Source organism: Mya arenaria, chromosome 8 (genome assembly GCF_026914265.1).
Source record: "Mya arenaria isolate MELC-2E11 chromosome 8, ASM2691426v1".
Classification (NCBI taxonomy): Eukaryota; Metazoa; Mollusca; class Bivalvia; order Myida; family Myidae; genus Mya; species Mya arenaria.
The window spans coordinates 34,767,084-34,785,902 of record NC_069129.1 but is presented as its reverse complement, the minus strand read 5'-3'; the positions used below and the strand labels follow the sequence as shown (position 1 = coordinate 34,785,902).

At 37.3% G+C, this 18,819-nt stretch overlaps 1 protein-coding gene across 2 annotated transcripts in view; it reads right to left on the bottom strand.

Annotated features, from left to right (window-relative positions):
* LOC128242916 (cholesterol transporter ABCA5-like) overlaps nucleotides 1–18,819 on the bottom strand; it is a 73,531-nt gene that overhangs the window by 29,701 nt on the left and 25,011 nt on the right. The window contains exons 14-19 of one of the 2 annotated variants that reach the window (XM_052960348.1): nucleotides 18,527–18,666; nucleotides 15,543–15,644; nucleotides 12,804–13,241; nucleotides 9,932–10,095; nucleotides 8,889–9,009; nucleotides 5,143–5,297 (exon numbers count right to left, since the gene is read on the bottom strand). In XM_052960348.1, coding sequence (XP_052816308.1) covers nucleotides 5,143–5,297; nucleotides 8,889–9,009; nucleotides 9,932–10,095; nucleotides 12,804–13,241; nucleotides 15,543–15,644; nucleotides 18,527–18,666 — 1,120 coding nt within the window. The remainder of the gene's footprint in view (nucleotides 1–5,142; nucleotides 5,298–8,888; nucleotides 9,010–9,931; nucleotides 10,096–12,803; nucleotides 13,242–15,542; nucleotides 15,645–18,526; nucleotides 18,667–18,819) is intronic. The other variant, XM_052960349.1, reaches the window with a different exon arrangement.

Below are 18,819 nucleotides of genomic sequence, written 5' to 3'. Positions count from 1 at the left end.
ACCTAGAGAAGTACATTACTGCAGGTTTGTCCTAGAGAAGTACATTAATGCAGGTTTGACCTAGAGAAGTACATTACTGCAGGTTTGACCTAGAGAAGTACATTACTGCAGGTTTGATCTAGAGAAGTACATTACCACAGGTTTGACCTAGAGAAGTACATTACTGCAGGTTTGTCCTAGTGAAGTACATTACTGCAGGTTTGACCTAGAGAAGTACATTACTGCAGGTTTGACCTAGAGAAGTACATTACCACAGGTTTGACCTAGAGAAGTACACTACTGCAGGTTTGACCTAGAGAAGTACATTATCCTGCAGGTTTGACCTAGAGAAGTACACTACTGCAGGTTTGACCTAGAGAAGTACATTACCACAGGTTTGACCAAGAGAAGTACACTACTGCAGGTTTGACCTAGAGAAGTACATTACCACAGGTTTGACCTAGAGAAGTACATTACTGCAGGTTTGACCTAGAGAAGTACATTACCACAGGTTTGACCTAGAGAAGTACATTACTGCAGGTTTGACCTAGAGAAGTACATTACCACAGGTTTGACCTAGAGAAGTACATTACTGCAGGTTTGACCTAGAGAAGTACATTGCCACAGACTTGACCTAGAGAAGTACACTACTGCATGTTTGAACTAGAGAAGTACATTACTGCAGGTTTGATCTAGAGAAGTACATTACTGCAGGTTTGACCTAGAGAAGTACATTACCACAGGTTTGACCTAGAGAAGTACATTACTGCAGGTTTGACCTAGAGAAGTAAATTGCCACAGACTTGACCTAGATAAGTACACTACTGCATGTTTGAACTAGAGAAGTACATTACTGCAGGTTTGATCTAGAGAAGTACATTACTGCATGTTTGACCTAGAGAAGTACATTACCACAGGTTTGACTGAGAGAAGTACATTACTGCAGGTTTGATCTAGTGAAGTACATTACTGCAGGTTTCACCCAGAGAAGTACACTACTGCAGGTTTCACCGAGAGAAGTACATTACTGCAGGTTAGACCTAGAGAAGTACATTACCACAGACTTGACCTAGTGAAGTACATTACTGCAGGTTTGATCTAGTTAAGTACATTACTGCAGGTTTCACCAAAAGAAGTACACTACTGCAGGTTTCACCGAGAGAAGTACATTACTGCAGGTTAGATCTAGAGAAGTATATTACCACAGGTTTGACCTAGAGAAGTACATTACTGCAAGTTTGACCTAGAGAAGTACATTACCACAGGTTTGACCTAGAGAAGTACATTACTGCAGGTTTGACCTAGAGAAGTACATTCCTGCTGGTTTAACTAAGATAAGTACATTACTGCAGGTTTGACCTAGAGAAGTACACTACTGCAGGTTTGACCTAGAGAAGTACATTACTGCAGGTTTGATCTAGAGAAGTACATTACCACAGGTTTGACCTAGAGAAGTACATTACTGCAGGTTTGTCCTAGTGAAGTACATTACTGCAGGTTTGACCTAGAGAAGTACATTACTGCAGGTTTGACCTAGAGAAGTACATTACCACAGGTTTGACCTAGAGAAGTACACTACTGCAAGTTTGACCTAGAGAAGTACATTATCCTGCAGGTTTGACCTAGAGAAGTTCACTACTGCAGGTTTGACCTAGAGAAGTACATTACCACAGGTTTGACCAAGAGAAGTACACTACTGCAGGTTTGACCTAGAGAAGTACATTACCACAGGTTTGACCTAGAGAAGTACATTACTGCAGGTTTGACATAGAGAAGTACATTACCACAGGTTTGACCTAGAGAAGTACATTACTGCAGGTTTGACCTAGAGAAGTACATTACCACAGGTTTGACCTAGAGAAGTACATTACTGCAGGTTTGACCTAGAGAAGTACATTGCCACAGACTTGACCTAGAGAAGTACACTACTGCATGTTTGAACTAGAGAAGTACATTACTGCAGGTTTGATCTAGAGAAGTACATTACTGCATGTTTGACCTAGAGAAGTACATTACCACAGGTTTGACTGAGAGAAGGACATTACTGCAGGTTTGATCTAGTGAAGTACATTACTGCAGGTTTCACCCAGAGAAGTACACTACTGCAGGTTTCACCGAGAGAAGTACATTACTGCAGGTTAGACCTAGAGAAGTACATTACCACAGACTTGACCTAGTGAAGTACATTACTGCAGGTTTGATCTAGTTAAGTACATTACTGCAGGTTTCACCAAAAGAAGTACACTACTGCAGGTTTCACCGAGAGAAGTACATTACTGCAGGTTTGACCTAGAGAAGTACATTACCACAGGTTTGACCTAGAGAAGTACATTACTGCAGGTTTGACCTAGAGAAGTACATTACCACAGGTTTGACCTAGAGAAGTACATTACTGCAGGTTTGACCTAGAGAAGTACATTCCTGCTGGTTTAACTAAGATAAGTACATTACTGCAGGTTGATCTAGAGAAGTACATTACTGCAGGTTTGACTGATAGAATAATGTTACTGCAGGTTTGACTTAGAGAAGTACATAACTGCAGGTTTCACCGAGAGAAGTACACTGCTGCAGGTTTGACCTAGAGAAGTACATTATTGCAGGTTTGACCTAGAGAAGTACATTACTGCAGGTTTGACCTAGAGAAGTACATTACCACAGGTTTGACCTAGAGAAGTACACTACTGCAGGTTTGACCTAGAGAAGTACATTATCCTGCAGGTTTGACCTAGAGAAGTACACTACTGCAGGTTTGACCTAGAGAAGTACATTACCACAGGTTTGACCAAGAGAAGTACACTACTGCAGGTTTGACCTAGAGAAGTACATTACCACAGGTTTGACCTAGAGAAGTACATTACTGCAGATTTGACCTAGAGAAGTACATTACCACAGGTTTGACCTAGAGAAGTACATTACTGCAGGTTTGACCTAGAGAAGTACATTACCACAGGTTTGACCTAGAGAAGTACATTACTGCAGGTTTGACCTAGAGAAGTACATTGCCACAGACTTGACCTAGAGAAGTACACTACTGCATGTTTGAACTAGAGAAGTACATTACTGCAGGTTTGATCTAGAGAAGTACATTACTGCATGTTTGACCTAGAGAAGTACATTACCACAGGTTTGACCTAGAGAAGTACATTACTGCAGGTTTGACCTAGAGAAGTACATTGCCACAGACTTGACCTAGAGAAGTACACTACTGCATGTTTGAACTAGAGAAGTACATTACTGCAGGTTTGATCTAGAGAAGTACATTACTGCATGTTTGACCTAGAGAAGTACATTACTGCAGGTTTGACCTAGAGAAGTACATTACCACAGGTTTGACCTAGAGAAGTACATTACCACAGGTTTGACCTAGAGAAGTACATTACTGCAGGTTTGATCTAGTGAAGTACATTATTGCAGGTTTACCGAGAGAAGTACACTACTGCAGGTTTGACCGAGAGAAGGACATTACTGCATGTTAGACCTAGAGAAGTACATTACCACAGGTTTGACTTAGATAAGTACATTACCGCCGGTTTGACCTAGAGAAGTACATTACTGCAGGTTTGATCTAGTGAAGTACATTACTGCAGGTTTCACCCAGAGAAGTACACTACTGCAGGTTTCACCGAGAGAAGTACATTACTGCAGTTAGACCTAGAGAAGTACATTACCACAGACTTGACCTAGTGAAGTACATTACTGCAGGTTTGATCTAGTTAAGTACATTACTGCAGGTTTCACCAAAAGAAGTACACTACTGCAGGTTTCACCGAGAGAAGTACATTACTGCAGGTTAGATCTAGAGAAGTACATTACCACAGGTTTGACCTAGAGAAGTACATTACTGCAGGTTTGACCTAGAGAAGTACATTACCACAGGTTTGACCTAGAGAAGTACATTACTGCAGGTTTGACCTAGAGAAGTACATTCCTGCTGGTTTAACTAAGATAAGTACATTACTGCAGGTTGACCTAGAGAAGTACATTACTGCAGGTTTGACTGATAGAATAACGTTACTGCAGGTTTGACTTAGAGAAGTACATAACTGCAGGTTTCACCGAGAAAAGTACACTGCTGCAGGTTTGACCTAGAGAAGTACATTATTGCAGGTTTGACCTAGAGAAGTACATTACTGCAGGTTTGACCTAGAGAAGTACATTACCACAGGTTTGACCTAGATAAGTACATTACTGCAGGTTTGACCTAGAGAAGTACATTACTGCTGGTTTAACTAAGATAAGTACATTACTGCAGGTTGACCTAGAGAAGTACATTACTGCAGGTTTGACTGATAGAATTACGTTACTGCACGTTTGACCTAGAGAAGTACATTACTGCAGGTTTGACCTAGAGAAGTACATTACTACAGGTTTGATCTAGAGAAGTACATTATCACAGGTTTGACCTAGAGAAGTACATTACTGCAGGTTTGACCTAGAGAAGTACATTACTGCTGGTTTAATTAAGATAAGTACATTACTGCAGGTTGACCTAGAGAAGTACATTACTGCAGTTTTGACTGATAGAATTACGTTACTGCAGGTTGACCTAGAGAAGTACATTACCGCTGGTTTGACCTAGAGAAGCACATTATCCTGCAGGTTTGATCTACAGAAGTACACTACTGCAGGTTTGACCGAGAGAAGTACATTATCCTGCAGGTTTGACCTAGAGAAGTACATTACTGCAGGTTGACCTAGAGAAGTACATAACCGCTGGTTTGACCTAGAGAAGCACATTATCCTGCAGGTTTGATCTACAGAAGTACACTACTGCAGGTTTCACCGAGAGAAGTACATTATCCTGCAGGTTTGACCTAGAGAAGTTCATTATTGCAGGTTGACCTAGAGAATTACATTATTGCAGGTTGACCTAGAGAAGTACGTTACTGCAGGTTTGACCTAGAGAAGTACATTACCACAGACTTGACCTAGAGAAGTACATGCAATGATGAAAATGTTTGCTGTACTTGTGTGTATCTTCATTTAAATATTGTGAGCAGTTTATGGCTTTTGGCCAAAGTTTAAGTTTTGTGACACACTATCGTCGCCGCTGTAGAAAAAGATACAGGCTATTACTGCCATCCAATTTTTTTTTTTTAAATAGACAACCATAACAAAAATATATTTGAAAAAGATCTTAAACAAACATGTACATGTACATACCTGCCTCAATCTAACAAGGTCAACTCCAATTCCCCCGGTGATGAAGCTAAAGGCCATTCCAACAAGAAGGGTGGAGGCAAATGCCCCACCATTATACTGTTTCTTCACAGAGTAGTCTGGCCAAGGGAAACTACTCACTTCCAGCGTGCTGTTTTCTGCAAGAAAAATAGAAGTCTTTAGTTCGATGAATTTAACATATTCGGACAAACAAGGGTATTGAATAAAGCACTTGTAAAATCTGAAAAGGTGTTTTCACTTTTTCTTAAATGTTAAGTGTGAAAGTAGTCTACTGGTAATAGGTGTCAACCTCTCACCTACGTTGTCTTGGGTTTGACCTTTCAAAAATAGTGGGTTTGACCTTTCAAAAATAGTGGGTTTGACCTTTCAAAAATAGAACGGTTCTGGTTTATAACCAGATAATGGACTTGAGAATGACTCAAATCAGCTTTCCGCTGTCTTCACAATCCAGCTAAATAAATACGTCTAATTAAAACATTAATATTTAAAATTAATTGGATTGAAAAGGACTGGTGCATTTACACCAGGCAATATCTATTTTATGTTTACTAATTAAATGTTATATAATAAAGAATATATATATAAAATAATACATCCCATAAGGTTGGAAGAACCCAAAAGTAAAAAATTTGACAGCATCGCTGCTTGTAAATCTACCTGTGCTTGGATACTTCAATGACCTACTGCGCAACTTTCCCCATGCTTCAGGTAAAAAATATTACATTATACTAGACTATTTCAAAGGATAAAATACACCATATTGACCAGTCCGTGTCTCTCCGTCCTTGAGAATATTAAACTACAGTGATTAATAAAAATTAAGTTATAATTCCTTCATTTTATAAATAGTGTTTTTATACTTCCGCTCTTACATATGCAAAGTTCATTTACTGGTGCCTTTACACCAGCCAATATTTATATGATTATATAAATAAAAATATGAAATGAAATAAGTGCAATCCCCATAAAGTTGGGCGTACGTAATGTCCAAAACCAACACCAACTGATTATATAAGCATAACAAGAGCTTTCGTAGGACTCCGCTGTGTATGCTAGCAAAACCTTAATACAATAAATAGTATGCAGTGAAAAATGTCAAAATCAGAAGCCACCATATTTGATTTGTCAAATTTTACTAAAGGTTATTAAATAGTACAGCACATGTATATAAAAAACAATAATATTAAATAACAATCCCGATGTCGCTTTTAGTCGTTGCGTATTGTAAAAGCAACAGCCGTATATTGTATGTTAATGTTTTCAACATGTCAACACCTTAAGTATTACAAACAGTGGTATAATGTGATGAACAACACTGCCATCGCAACAGTTTGTACTTTGTATGTTACTATAGCAAGACAGATGAAGTTGTTCACACCTTTACACATTGACAGTGCACAATGACTTCACTTCACAATACGCATGTTTATTATCTTTTTAATACAGAAACATATTACGGTACATAAAATCCACCTACAATATCATAACTTTAAAAAAATGAACTACATTCATTTGTTCTCGTCTGCTGATGTTAACCATACCAGATTGTCCACTGCCGATATAACTTAATCCATCAATCAATTATGTTATGTCCCTTTAAATTTTAAAAATGTAAACCAACACATTTTCTTCGTTTTATTTCCCTATTAAAGAAAATTTGGCAGAAACTAATACTATAGATAGGACACGGGCATTCTTTTTAATTGAATTTCGGGTAAAAATGTTTGTCCTATTCACAGTATAATACGGTACAATAATGATGTAATATGTGCCTGTCAAAAGCAATAAAAAAAGACAAATTAAAAAATAAACTCTTTCTACATACCAAGTTTGGTCACAATATGTCAACCATACCTAAGTTATTTAGTACAAAACAGTAATTTATTTTTAGTAGCAGTGACCGTGACCCTAGGGAACCAAAAGGCAATCCAATGATAGGTCTCCATAAACTTGTCCTATATATTAATTTGGTCACACTATGTGAACCCTTACTTAATTTATTTAGTACTTACCATTTTCTATTTTTAGCAACAGTGACCTTGACCTTGACCATAACTCTTGGGGCCCAAAACACAATCTCATGAAAGGTCTTCGGAAAAATCTTCATATTTACCAAGTTTGGTGGTAATATGTCGACCCTTACTTAAGTTAAAAATGTTGCCTTCCGACGTAGCATATTTGACGTAATTTATCACGTGGTATATACACACTGGTAAAGCCCTCCTTATTCTTTCAAATAGTCAAGCTAAAAAAGTAAAAAAGAAAAGAAGTAATAAACCCCAAAGTTAATCAAGGGCCAAAATTTGTATTTATGGTTAATACGGAGTTATGTGACCTCATTTGTGCGATGGCTCCTATATAAAGTATGAAGGCCATAGAATGAACAGTATTTGAGATTTGAGTTAAACCCCAAACTTCCCAAATACTTTAACCAAACTTTTTTAGTTGATTAAGGGCCTTAATTTGTATTTAGGATAATATTAAGTTATGTAACCTTATTGTGTGATGGCAACTGACAACTATGTGAAGTATTAAGTCAATTGAATGAAGGGTATAGAAGTAATTAGTGAAAACCCCAACTTGCCCTAAAACTTTAACCAGACACAATGTGCCCTTAAACTTTAACCAGACACAATGTACCCTTAAACTTTAACCTAAGATCCTCAATCAATTAAGGGCCATAATTTGTATTTAGGATGAAATTGTGTTATGTAACCTAGTTGTAAGATGGCCGTCAATAATTGTGTGAAGTATTAAATCGATTGAATGTAGGGTATAGAAATTATTAGTGAAAATGCCAACATGCCCTAAAACCCAAGTTTCTGAGTCAATCAGGGGCCATAATTTGGATATAGGATATGGAGTCATGTAACCTCAGTGTGTGATGGTCCTGTGTGAAGTAGTAAGTGAATTAAATGAAAGGTATTGGAGTTATAAGTGGAAATAGTGACTTGTCCTTAAACTTTAACTGGACGCCGACACAGACTTCAGGGTGAGTAGTAAAAGCCTTCTTATTCTTAGAATAGTTTAACAAAAAATGAATGAATGGTTAAAAAATTGTAAAAAAAAAAATGAAAACATTGAATTGTTGAATACAACAATTACAACAGTCATATTTATAGTGTATGTAAACAAGTTAATACTATGAGGTGACAACAAATTGGAAAACTAAAACACATTAACACACAAATAAAAGTACCTTAAATATATACATAATTATGGTTTGGGCCACTGTCAATACCATACATATGAATGCACATGTTTGCTATGTACATAAAGTAGCCATGTATGACTGATGATGGTACCCTGATTGACATGGTTTTATATAAATGTTCTGTTATGTGAAGGAGACACACAGCTGATATGTCCTCATTTAATAAGATCAATTGAATGATGAATGCTATGAATGGCAGAGAAACACAAACAACATCTCTTCATTAGATAAGATAAATGAATGATGGAGACACACTACCAATATCCCCTCACTCCATAAGAAAACACCATGCATATACATTTGCAGATCCGTACATCAAGAAAATTGATCTTCTCTCTGTGGTAGAGTGACTAAGATCATTGTTACTTTAACTATCAAGCTGTAGAATTCATATTTCTTTGGTTAATTGCCAAGTGACGCTTAACATATTTTCTTATACTGAAGTTTTGAAGTTATACCCATGTTTGTATTGATAACATTATGAATCTAAAACTTAAGTTTAGGTAAACCATACCAGTGTTTCCAGTTATGGTTCTGACCATGGTCAGCAGCGAATTTGAGTACAGGTTGACAGCCACGGGGATCGAACTCACTGCCGAGTCATTGTAAAATACCTTGTATGCACTGGTCAGAATCTGTAAGAAATTGGATGAAAACACATTGATCTATAATAAGATTTATAAAACTGTAAAAATAATAGAGTTTATTTGAGTACATCGTTTCCAAAAATGTACCAGTAAATTGATAAGCTAAATTTGCATATTCTAAGTTTACAAAGGAAAATAAATCTGACAATATTTCAGTTGGAGTTTTTTAACTTGTAATCAAAGAGAGTATTGTTACTTTGAACATATTTATAATGTTTTAAAATCATATACGGAGAGAGGGAAAGACACACAGTGTAATTACTATAGCGTAACCAGAGAGGGATGGACAGACAGTGTGATCACTATAGTGCACCCACAATCTTTTTGCAAGGTCCTAATGACATACAGTAAAACTGCTGTCGTTTGAACAACCTGTCCTTCAAAAACCGGCGGTCAGTCGAGGTCGAAGCTTAGTCCCAACCAGTTTTCCTTCTATTTTCATATAAAATATACTGACGCTGGATCAAACCTTAATAAGTCAAGGAGTCGAGCACCAATGCCGGTCTCTATTGCACAAATCATGCACAAAACCTTATGATTACCCTGAGGTCATAATTTCTCACTTTTTCCCAAAAGCATGTTCCAAAATAAACAAGCAATTTGATAACAATGACTAAGGCCAATCTGAATACCAAGTTTAAAGACTCTACAAAAACTCAATCAATAGTTATAAAGTTATTAATAAAAATACAAACATGTAACACAAATGATTACCCAGCAGACACCCCTGCCAGATAAACAAACCCCATAGTGTCTTCCATTCTTTGCAGGCAACAAGAAAACAGTGTTGCTTTTGGAATACATTGATCTATAATAAGATTCTATAACTCAGATTTGCGCAAAAATTGTCTTTGAGCCCAAAATCCCAATTTGTATACAACACTTCTATTTATGTCAAAAAATCACATACTTGATTCGCATAAGCCAACTGATTGATCTGAAAGCCGATGTAATGTGGGGCGACCCCTTTTTGTAGCAGTGTGTACATGTCTGTGAAGTAGGAGGGGTCCAGGGTTGAATCCGTCTGAAAAGTGCTGGACAGACCAGACACAAAGCTTGAAGACATCGTGGTATCTGAAAGTTAAAAAAAATAACAAGAGTGAATTCATTACATTATATTCAAGTGTTCTGCCGTTTTCAGAATGTTAAAGCTGCACTCTAACAGATTGATTGTTTTGACATTTTTTTTTTTTTCTTGGAATGTGCCAATTTTAGCATAAATGTTTCAAAAACAGTGATATAAGACTGCTGACAAAAGAGCAGGTCGCAATTTCCATTCGAAAATCGATGTTTTATTGCTCAAAGTATTACTAACGCTGTAAGAAAAATGAAATGTTCAGCAGTTTTCCAAACAATTGAGATCTGTTCTATTATGAGTGATCATATATGACTGAATTGAAGGCATAAATTAATGCTAAAATCAGCTGAATCTGAGATATTTTTTTTTAAAAAGGTCAAAACTTTTCATCTGTTAGAGTGCAGCTTTAAGCTAATGATATTTGCTAAATTTGGCCTGCAAATATAGTGATATATATTCTTACCCGAACATGTCATACCAACATGTAAGGCTTCCACGTTCATGTGTCATTTTTCAACCATAAATGTTTACAAATTTGCAGACCATATAACAATACATACATTTGAGTTGTGCATGATTCAACCATAACATACATTCTGACCTTTGCATGATTCAACCATGACAAACAGTAAAACTGCGATTACTAGAGGACACCGGGGATCTAGCCAAAACTTGAGGGAGCAGATGTTTCGAACGACCCGAATATCAATTTTCCAGTCTGTTATGAAATATCTTTCAGTGTATTTTAAGTTTGAAGTCGTCAAACAGACTGTTTACTAAGACACCGATTATGTGTTGCGTTGTGGAAATCGCTCATATGTTCAAAGGCTGTCATATATTAAATGTATACTAAATGTAAAATGTAAAAAAATTAACAATAAATGAATAAATAGAAATGTTTATTTTTACAAAAAGCACATTTTCGTAACAAGCAACATTTAAATATGACAGTACATATTATGGCATTAGTCAGATTTAAGTTTCACAAAATCAAGGATTGATGATTGGCGCATATTGTCAGTTTGGCGAAACTGTTAAATCGAAATGTGACATGACCGCGTACAGAGCGTTCTTTCTCATTTGCCATATTGCAAAGCAAAGTGACAAGAAGGAATTATTTTCAGAGAAACCGATGTTAGATCGATATGGTAGTGTTTTATTCATATTTTTATTACCCATTTACATTTCTCACAATTGACTTCTGATAATTATCTTCTCAAATGCCCTTATCAACTACTAACGATCATGCGTAAAATTGATAAATGGTTTATCACACCGTATCAAATTGTCTTTCAACTGTCATTGCAATTTTTTTCAACTTAAGAAAATTTTAACACCTAGCAATTGTTTGTTTATTTCGGAACACGCGTTCGGAAAAAAAGTGTGAAATTATGACTGAGAGGGAGCCATAAGGTTTTGTGCATGATTTGTGTACTGGGGACCGACTATTTTGCTCAACTCCTCGACATATTTAAGTTTCGATGCAGCGTAGGTATATTTTATATGAAAATAGAAGGAAGAATGTTCGGGACCAAGCTCCGACCTCGAACGACCGCTTGTTCGAATGACCGCAGTTTTACTATACATTATGACCATTGCATGATCCAGCCATGACATACATTATGACCTGTGCATGATTCAACCATGACATACATTATAACCTGTGCATGCCTCAACCATGACATACATTATGACCATTGCATGATTCAGCCATGACATACATTATGACCTGTGCATGATTCAACCATGTGCATTATGACCTGTGCATGATTCAACCATGACATACATTATAACCTGTGCATGCCTCAACCATGACATACATTATGACCATTGCATGATTCAGCCATGACATACATTATGACCTGTGCATGATTCAACCATGACATACATTATGACCTGTGCAGGAATCAACCATGACATACATTATGACCTGTGCATGATCCAGCCATGACATACATTATGACCTGTGCATGATTCAACCATGACATACATTATAACCTGTGCATGGCTCAACCATGACATACATTATGACCTGTGCATGATCCAGCCATGACATACATTATGACCTGTGCATGATTCAACCATGACATACATTATAACCTGTGCATGCCTCAACCATGACATACATTATGACCATTGCATGATTCAGCCATGACATACATTATGACCATTGCATGATTCAGCCATGACATACATTATGACCTGTGCATGATTCAGCCATGACATACATTATGACCTGTGCATGATTCAACCATGACATACATTATGACCTGTGCAGGAATCAACCATGACATAAATTATGACCTGTGCATGCCTTAACCATGACATACATAATGACCATTGCATGATTCAACCATGACATACATTATGACCATTGCATGATTCAACCATGACATACATTATGACCATTGCATGATTCAACCATGACATACATTATGACCATTGCATGATTCAACCATGACATACATTATGACCATTGCATGATTCAACCATGACATACATTATGACCTGTGCATGCCTTAACCATGACATACATAATGACCACTGCATAATTCAACCATGACATACATTATGACCATTGCATGATTCAACCATGACATACACTGATCTGTGCATGATTCCATCATAACACAAATTTATAAAATTGTTCCTGTTGATTTAAATGTTTAGTGACATGTAAAATTTATTTTTATAAAATACTTACTGACGTTATCTCTCATGAGCAGTTTGGGCACAGTGTTGTATGGAAATGTCTGACTAGTAGAACCTATCATCTTCATATAGTATGCCGGGCTCATTCCAAGACTTTCTTGCTCTTGACCACTGTTTTCATATTTAGACTGCAAATTTTTGGACAACACAATACCAACTACGACCAACACCACGGGCATGATCACTCCAAACAAGTTAGCCATGAAATTTCGTAAATGTGTCCTGAATACTGTGATAAAAATTGCCCAAAGCCTCTGTCGAGCTAGAACGCTTCCTGTTACACACTCGACTGTGTCAGATGGGTTGCTGTTGCCAGTAATGTTTACATTAACTGCGCTGCCATATTTTTTCATCCGAGGAGGCACCAGCGTTGATGTGTCGTTCACTTGTGCTTCCCGTTCTTCTAGTTCAACATCTTCCACATCTTCCTCTGTTAAACATGAAAATTATTTATACATGGTTTCATATAACTTTGAGCTTTGGGTAAACTAATCATTTTCTGTCAGTTTCTTTTGTATGTTATATCCCAAGGGTATCACATGGGCCATTCAGAAATCCTCTTTTGTAAAGTCATCATATCCATGTTACTCTCAAACTTTCATTCAACTATCAGGATTTCCAAGACTTGCATTTCCTAATAAGTAGAGGGCGAGGGCCTGTTATGCTATTGAGATCACCATGAGGGAAAACGCTGTCTGTTTTATAGTATAAAAGGTGAAAAAAAATTGTGCATTCACTCCAATATATAAAAGGTGAAAAAAAAATTAATAGTCACTCAAATATATTAAAGGTGAAAGAAATATGCAGTCACTCAGAGTCTTAAATTAAACCATGTCTAACCGTGTTTTTAACTGACCAAATGTGGCCACTTTCACACATCTTAATCACATTATATTTTCATTCGTGTAGTCCTTTGTATAGATGATAAAGCTTGATGTTCATATTGTATAACACACAAGGAGCTATGATGTCATACATGTAGTTTATTACAATGTTGCTATCCGACTGAATTAGCGCGACATCATTTAACCAATGATATACCACATTACAAAAATCAGCTATTATTTTTTTTCAATTGCAGAAGTTATTGCTCATTTTAAATCCAAATGAATAATTATTTAAAATCTAAATATAAGTATTGATTGCATTTTTTCTTACATTTATGCTGTATGAACGCAGAAGTTCAAGCGAGCAAATGACAATTCATTGAATTTGCTTGCGTGTTCTACTGCTTTCATAGAGCATAAAATCATGAAAAAATGCAATCAGTCCTTAATTGGCACCTAGTGGGTTATAGCCTTGTTGCATATAAGTAAATAGGTGTGAAGATATCAAGTAAACAGCACTAAATTTACTAATTTACCCCCATTCAATCAGTATCTGCTTTTATTGGACCAAAAACATGCACAATTCGTGAGGATCCTAAGATATGTGATCATTTTTACGTTACCATATAACTTAAATCAACTAAGACTTCATTTACAAGCAATGGAAAATTGGTTTAATTTAAAAAAAGGCCATAAATTGTTACACAACAAAAATAAGAAAACAAGACGCCAATGCAGCAACGCCGCATCACAGCCAGATTTTTTCTTACATACATGTAGACAAATATTCTGACCAAGTTTCATAAAGATTTGACAAAAATAAATGAATTTTTATGACCGTGGAATTCTTTCTCCAAAGATTTGACCTTGTGACCTTGATTTTGACCGGGGATGACCCATATTAAAGAACTTTCAAGATATTATGCAGACAAATATTCTGACCAAGTTTCATAAAGATTTGACAAAAATTGTTGAAGTTATGATGTGGAAAGATTTGACCTAGTGACCTAAAATTTGACCCGGGATGACCGATAAAGAAAATAAGCAAGATATTATGCAGCCAAATATTCTGACCAAGTTTCATCAAGATATGAAAAAAAATGTTGAATTTACACGTGGAAATATTTTTTCTAAGATTTGACATAGTGACCTAGATTTTGACCCGGGTTGACCCATATTAAAAAATATGCAAGATAAAATGCAGACAAGCATTCTAACCATGTTTCATCAAGATTTGATAAAAATTGCTGAATTTATTACCGTGAAATATTTCTTCTAAAGATTTGACCTAGTGACCTAGTTTTTGACCCAAGATTACCCATATATATTCAAGATAACATGCAGTCTGACCAAGTTTGATAACCAATGGATAAAAACTGTTGATTTTATTACATAAAATATCAAATTTAACGCAGAATTGTTATCGCTCGGAAACCAGCCCGCCCAACGGCCCGCCAAACCGCCGCCCGGTTTTTGCCATTCTATAACCTGTAATTTTTTGTTAAAAAATCCGGCTAACAAGAACAAAACAGTCAGATTAAATATGTGCATGTGAATAAACAAAAGAAATTGTTGAAGGGTTTTGAAATAGTAATTGTCAAACAAGGGGTTTACATTGAAACCGCATTAAAGTCGGATTTCTCATTTTGACAACTGCGTGTATGCAGCAAGAAAGAGGAAAAGTTTAAAGAGGTTTCTTGAAAATTGGATGAACACTGATGAATTTTTAAAGGATTTTTTTTTTAATTTAAATGTTGTCATATTGTTTGAACTAGTGACCCTCTTTTGGACCACAGATGGCTAATATTCACACTATTCAATATTCATTCATATCATGCTGACAAATATTCTGAACGAGTATCATGGAAAATAAACGCAAAGTTGCCTTCCACCCAAAAACGTACCTAGTTTTAAGAAAACCTCTTCTAGGGTTGTCATGGAAATGCCAAAATTCTTTATTCCAAGAGATTTTGCAGTAGCTTTGTTTTCTAACTTTGAGAAAAGATCTGGAAAAAATAAGTAAGCCATGATGGGTTTTGTTTACATAATCTTCAATTCAAGTTCACAAAATGCATGTAAAAAGTACAAAATATTGATGACAACCTATACTCTATGTCCTTATATGCAGCACTCCATTGTGAATAAACACTAAGTGCGACCTTGACCTTTGAGGTAGGGACACGGGTATTGCACGCGACACGTCGTCTTGGTATGTGGAACACATGTGGCAAGTTATTTTAAAATCTGTCCATACAAGAGAAAGTTACAGCCCAGACACGACAACCTATACTCTATGTCCTTATATGCAGCACTCCATTGTGAATAAACACTAAGTGTGACCTTGACCTTTGAGGTAGGGACACGGGTTTTGCACGCGACACGTCGTCTTGGTATGTGGAACACATGTGGCAAGTTATTTTAAAATCTGTCCATACAAGGGAAAGTTACAGCCCGGACACGACAATCTATACTCTATGTCCTTATATGCAGCACTCCATTGTGAATAAACACTAAGTGTCACCTTGACCTTTGAGGTAGGGACACGGGTCTTGCACGCGACACGTCGTCTTGGTATGTGGTACACATGTAGCAAGTTATTTTAAAATCTGTCCAGACAAGAGAAAGTTACAGCCGGGACACGACAACCTATACTCTATGTCCTTATATGCAGCACTCCATTGTGAATAAACACTAAGTGTGACCTTGACCTTAGAGGTAGGGACACGGGTCTTGCACGGGACACGTCATCTAGGTATGTCGAACACATGTGGCAAGTTATTTTAAAATCTGTCCATACAAGGGAAAGTAACAGCCCAGACACGACAACCTATACTCTATGTCCTTATATGCAGCACTCCATTGTGAATAAACACTAAGTGTGACCTTGACCTTTGAGGTAGGGACACGGGTCTTGCACGCGACACGTCGTCTTGGTATGTGGTACACATGTGGCAAGTTATTTTAAAATCTGTCCATACAAGGGAAAGTTACAGCCCAGACACGACAACCTATACTCTATGTCCTTATATGCAGCACTCCATTGTGAATAAACACTAAGTGTGACCTTGACCTTTGAGGTAGGGACACGGGTCTTGCACGCGACACGTCGTCTTGGTATGTGGTACACATGTGGCAAGTTATTTTAAAATCTGTCCAGACAAGAGAAAGTTACAGCCGGGACACGACAACCTATACTCTATGTCCTTATATGCAGCACTCCATTGTGAATAAACACTAAGTGTGACCTTGACCTTTGAGGTAGGGACACGGGTCTTGCACGGGACACGTCATCTTGGTATGTGGAACACATGTGGCAAGTTATTTTAAAATCTGTCCATACAAGGGAAAGTTACAGCCTGGACACGACAACCTATACTCTTTGTCCTTATATGCAGCACTCCATTGTGAATAAACACTAAGTGTGACCTTGACCTTTGAGGTAGGGACACGGGTCTTGCACGCGACACGTCGTCTTGGTATGTGGTACACATGTGGCAAGTTATTTTAAAATCTGTCCATACAAGGGAAAGTTACAGCCCGGACACGACAACCTATACTCTATGTCCTTATATGCAGCACTCCATTGTGAATAAACATTAAGTGTGACCTTGACCTTTGAGGTAGGGACACGGGTCTTGCACGCGACACGTCGTCTTGGTATGTGGAACACATGTGGCAAGTTATTTTAAAATCTGTCCAGACAAGAGAAAGTTACAGCCCGGACACGACAACCTATACTCTATGTCCTTATATGCAGCATTCCATTGTGAATAAACACTAAGTGTGACCTTGACCTTTGAGGTAGGGACACGGGTCTTGCACGTGACACGTCGTCTTGGTATGTGGAACACATGTGGCAAGTTATTTTAAAATCTGTCCATACAAGAGAAAGTTACAGCCCGGACACGACAACCTATACTCTTTGTCCTTATATGCAGCACTCCATTGTGAATAAACACTAAGTGTGACCTTGACCTTTGAGGTAGGGACACGGGTCTTGCACGCAACACGTCGTCTTGGTATGTGGTACACATGTGGCAAGTTATTTTAAAATCTGTCCATACAAGAGAAAGTTACAGCCCGGACACGACAACCTATACTCTATGTCCTTACATGCAGCACTCCATTGTGAATAAACACTAAGTGTGACCTTGACCTTTGAGGTAGGGACACGGGTCTTGCACGCAACACGTCGTCTTGGTATGTGGAACACATGTGGCAAGTTATTTTAAAATCTGTCCATACAAGGGAAAGTTACAGCCCAGACACGACAACCTATACTCTATGTCCTTATATGCAGCACTCCATTGTGAATAAACACTAAGTGTGACCTTGACCTTTGAGGTAGGGACACGGGTCTTGCACGCGACACGTCGTCTTGGTATGTGGTACACAAGTTATTTTAAAATCTGTCCATACAAGAGAAAGAGTTAGATCATTATTATAAAACTATGTGAGACACTGAAGCATTTGTCAAAGAGTAACAAGAATCTGCGAAGGTTGAAATGTGAATGGAAGGTGAGCTTTTTGAGTCTGTTAACAAAGATGGTGGAGAAAGTGATAAAAATTCCTTTTTTTTTGAGGATAGTGGTATTAAATGAATATTTCCACTAAATAATTATTCCCTTTTGGTTGTCTTATGTTTACCTTGCATACTTTTTTTTTAACTTGATAGGTATTGGAACAAAAAAAGTTACTTACGAAATCCTGACAAATCTGATGCTTACAAATGTGGATGAAAAGATTTTGGTGGCATCTTCATTTGCAGACTCAAAAACTCACTTATCACTATAGATGTACCACCCGGAACAGAACAATACAATTAATGAAACTTGGTGAAAGTGGCCTCAACACCACCAAGATTTATTCCCAAAGCATTGTCGTTTACCAGCAAACCTTTCCACCTCTGTCTGGGGCAGTGTGATGTCAAGTTCCTTACCGTGGACCCTGTTTACCTCTGACCCCGAAATGACCTCACTCACAAGGTCACCAATACGGCAGGAATCACTGTCTGGCTCCACCACCATGCTGGGGAATAGAAAAAAACTGACAGCATTATACAATCATATTTTATTTTTTGTTTCATAAAACATTTACATGAAAGAGTACCACATTTTCATCATTCAAATTAAAATCAGCCGTCAATGAAGATAAGTTATAAACACATACAGGGTCTTGAAC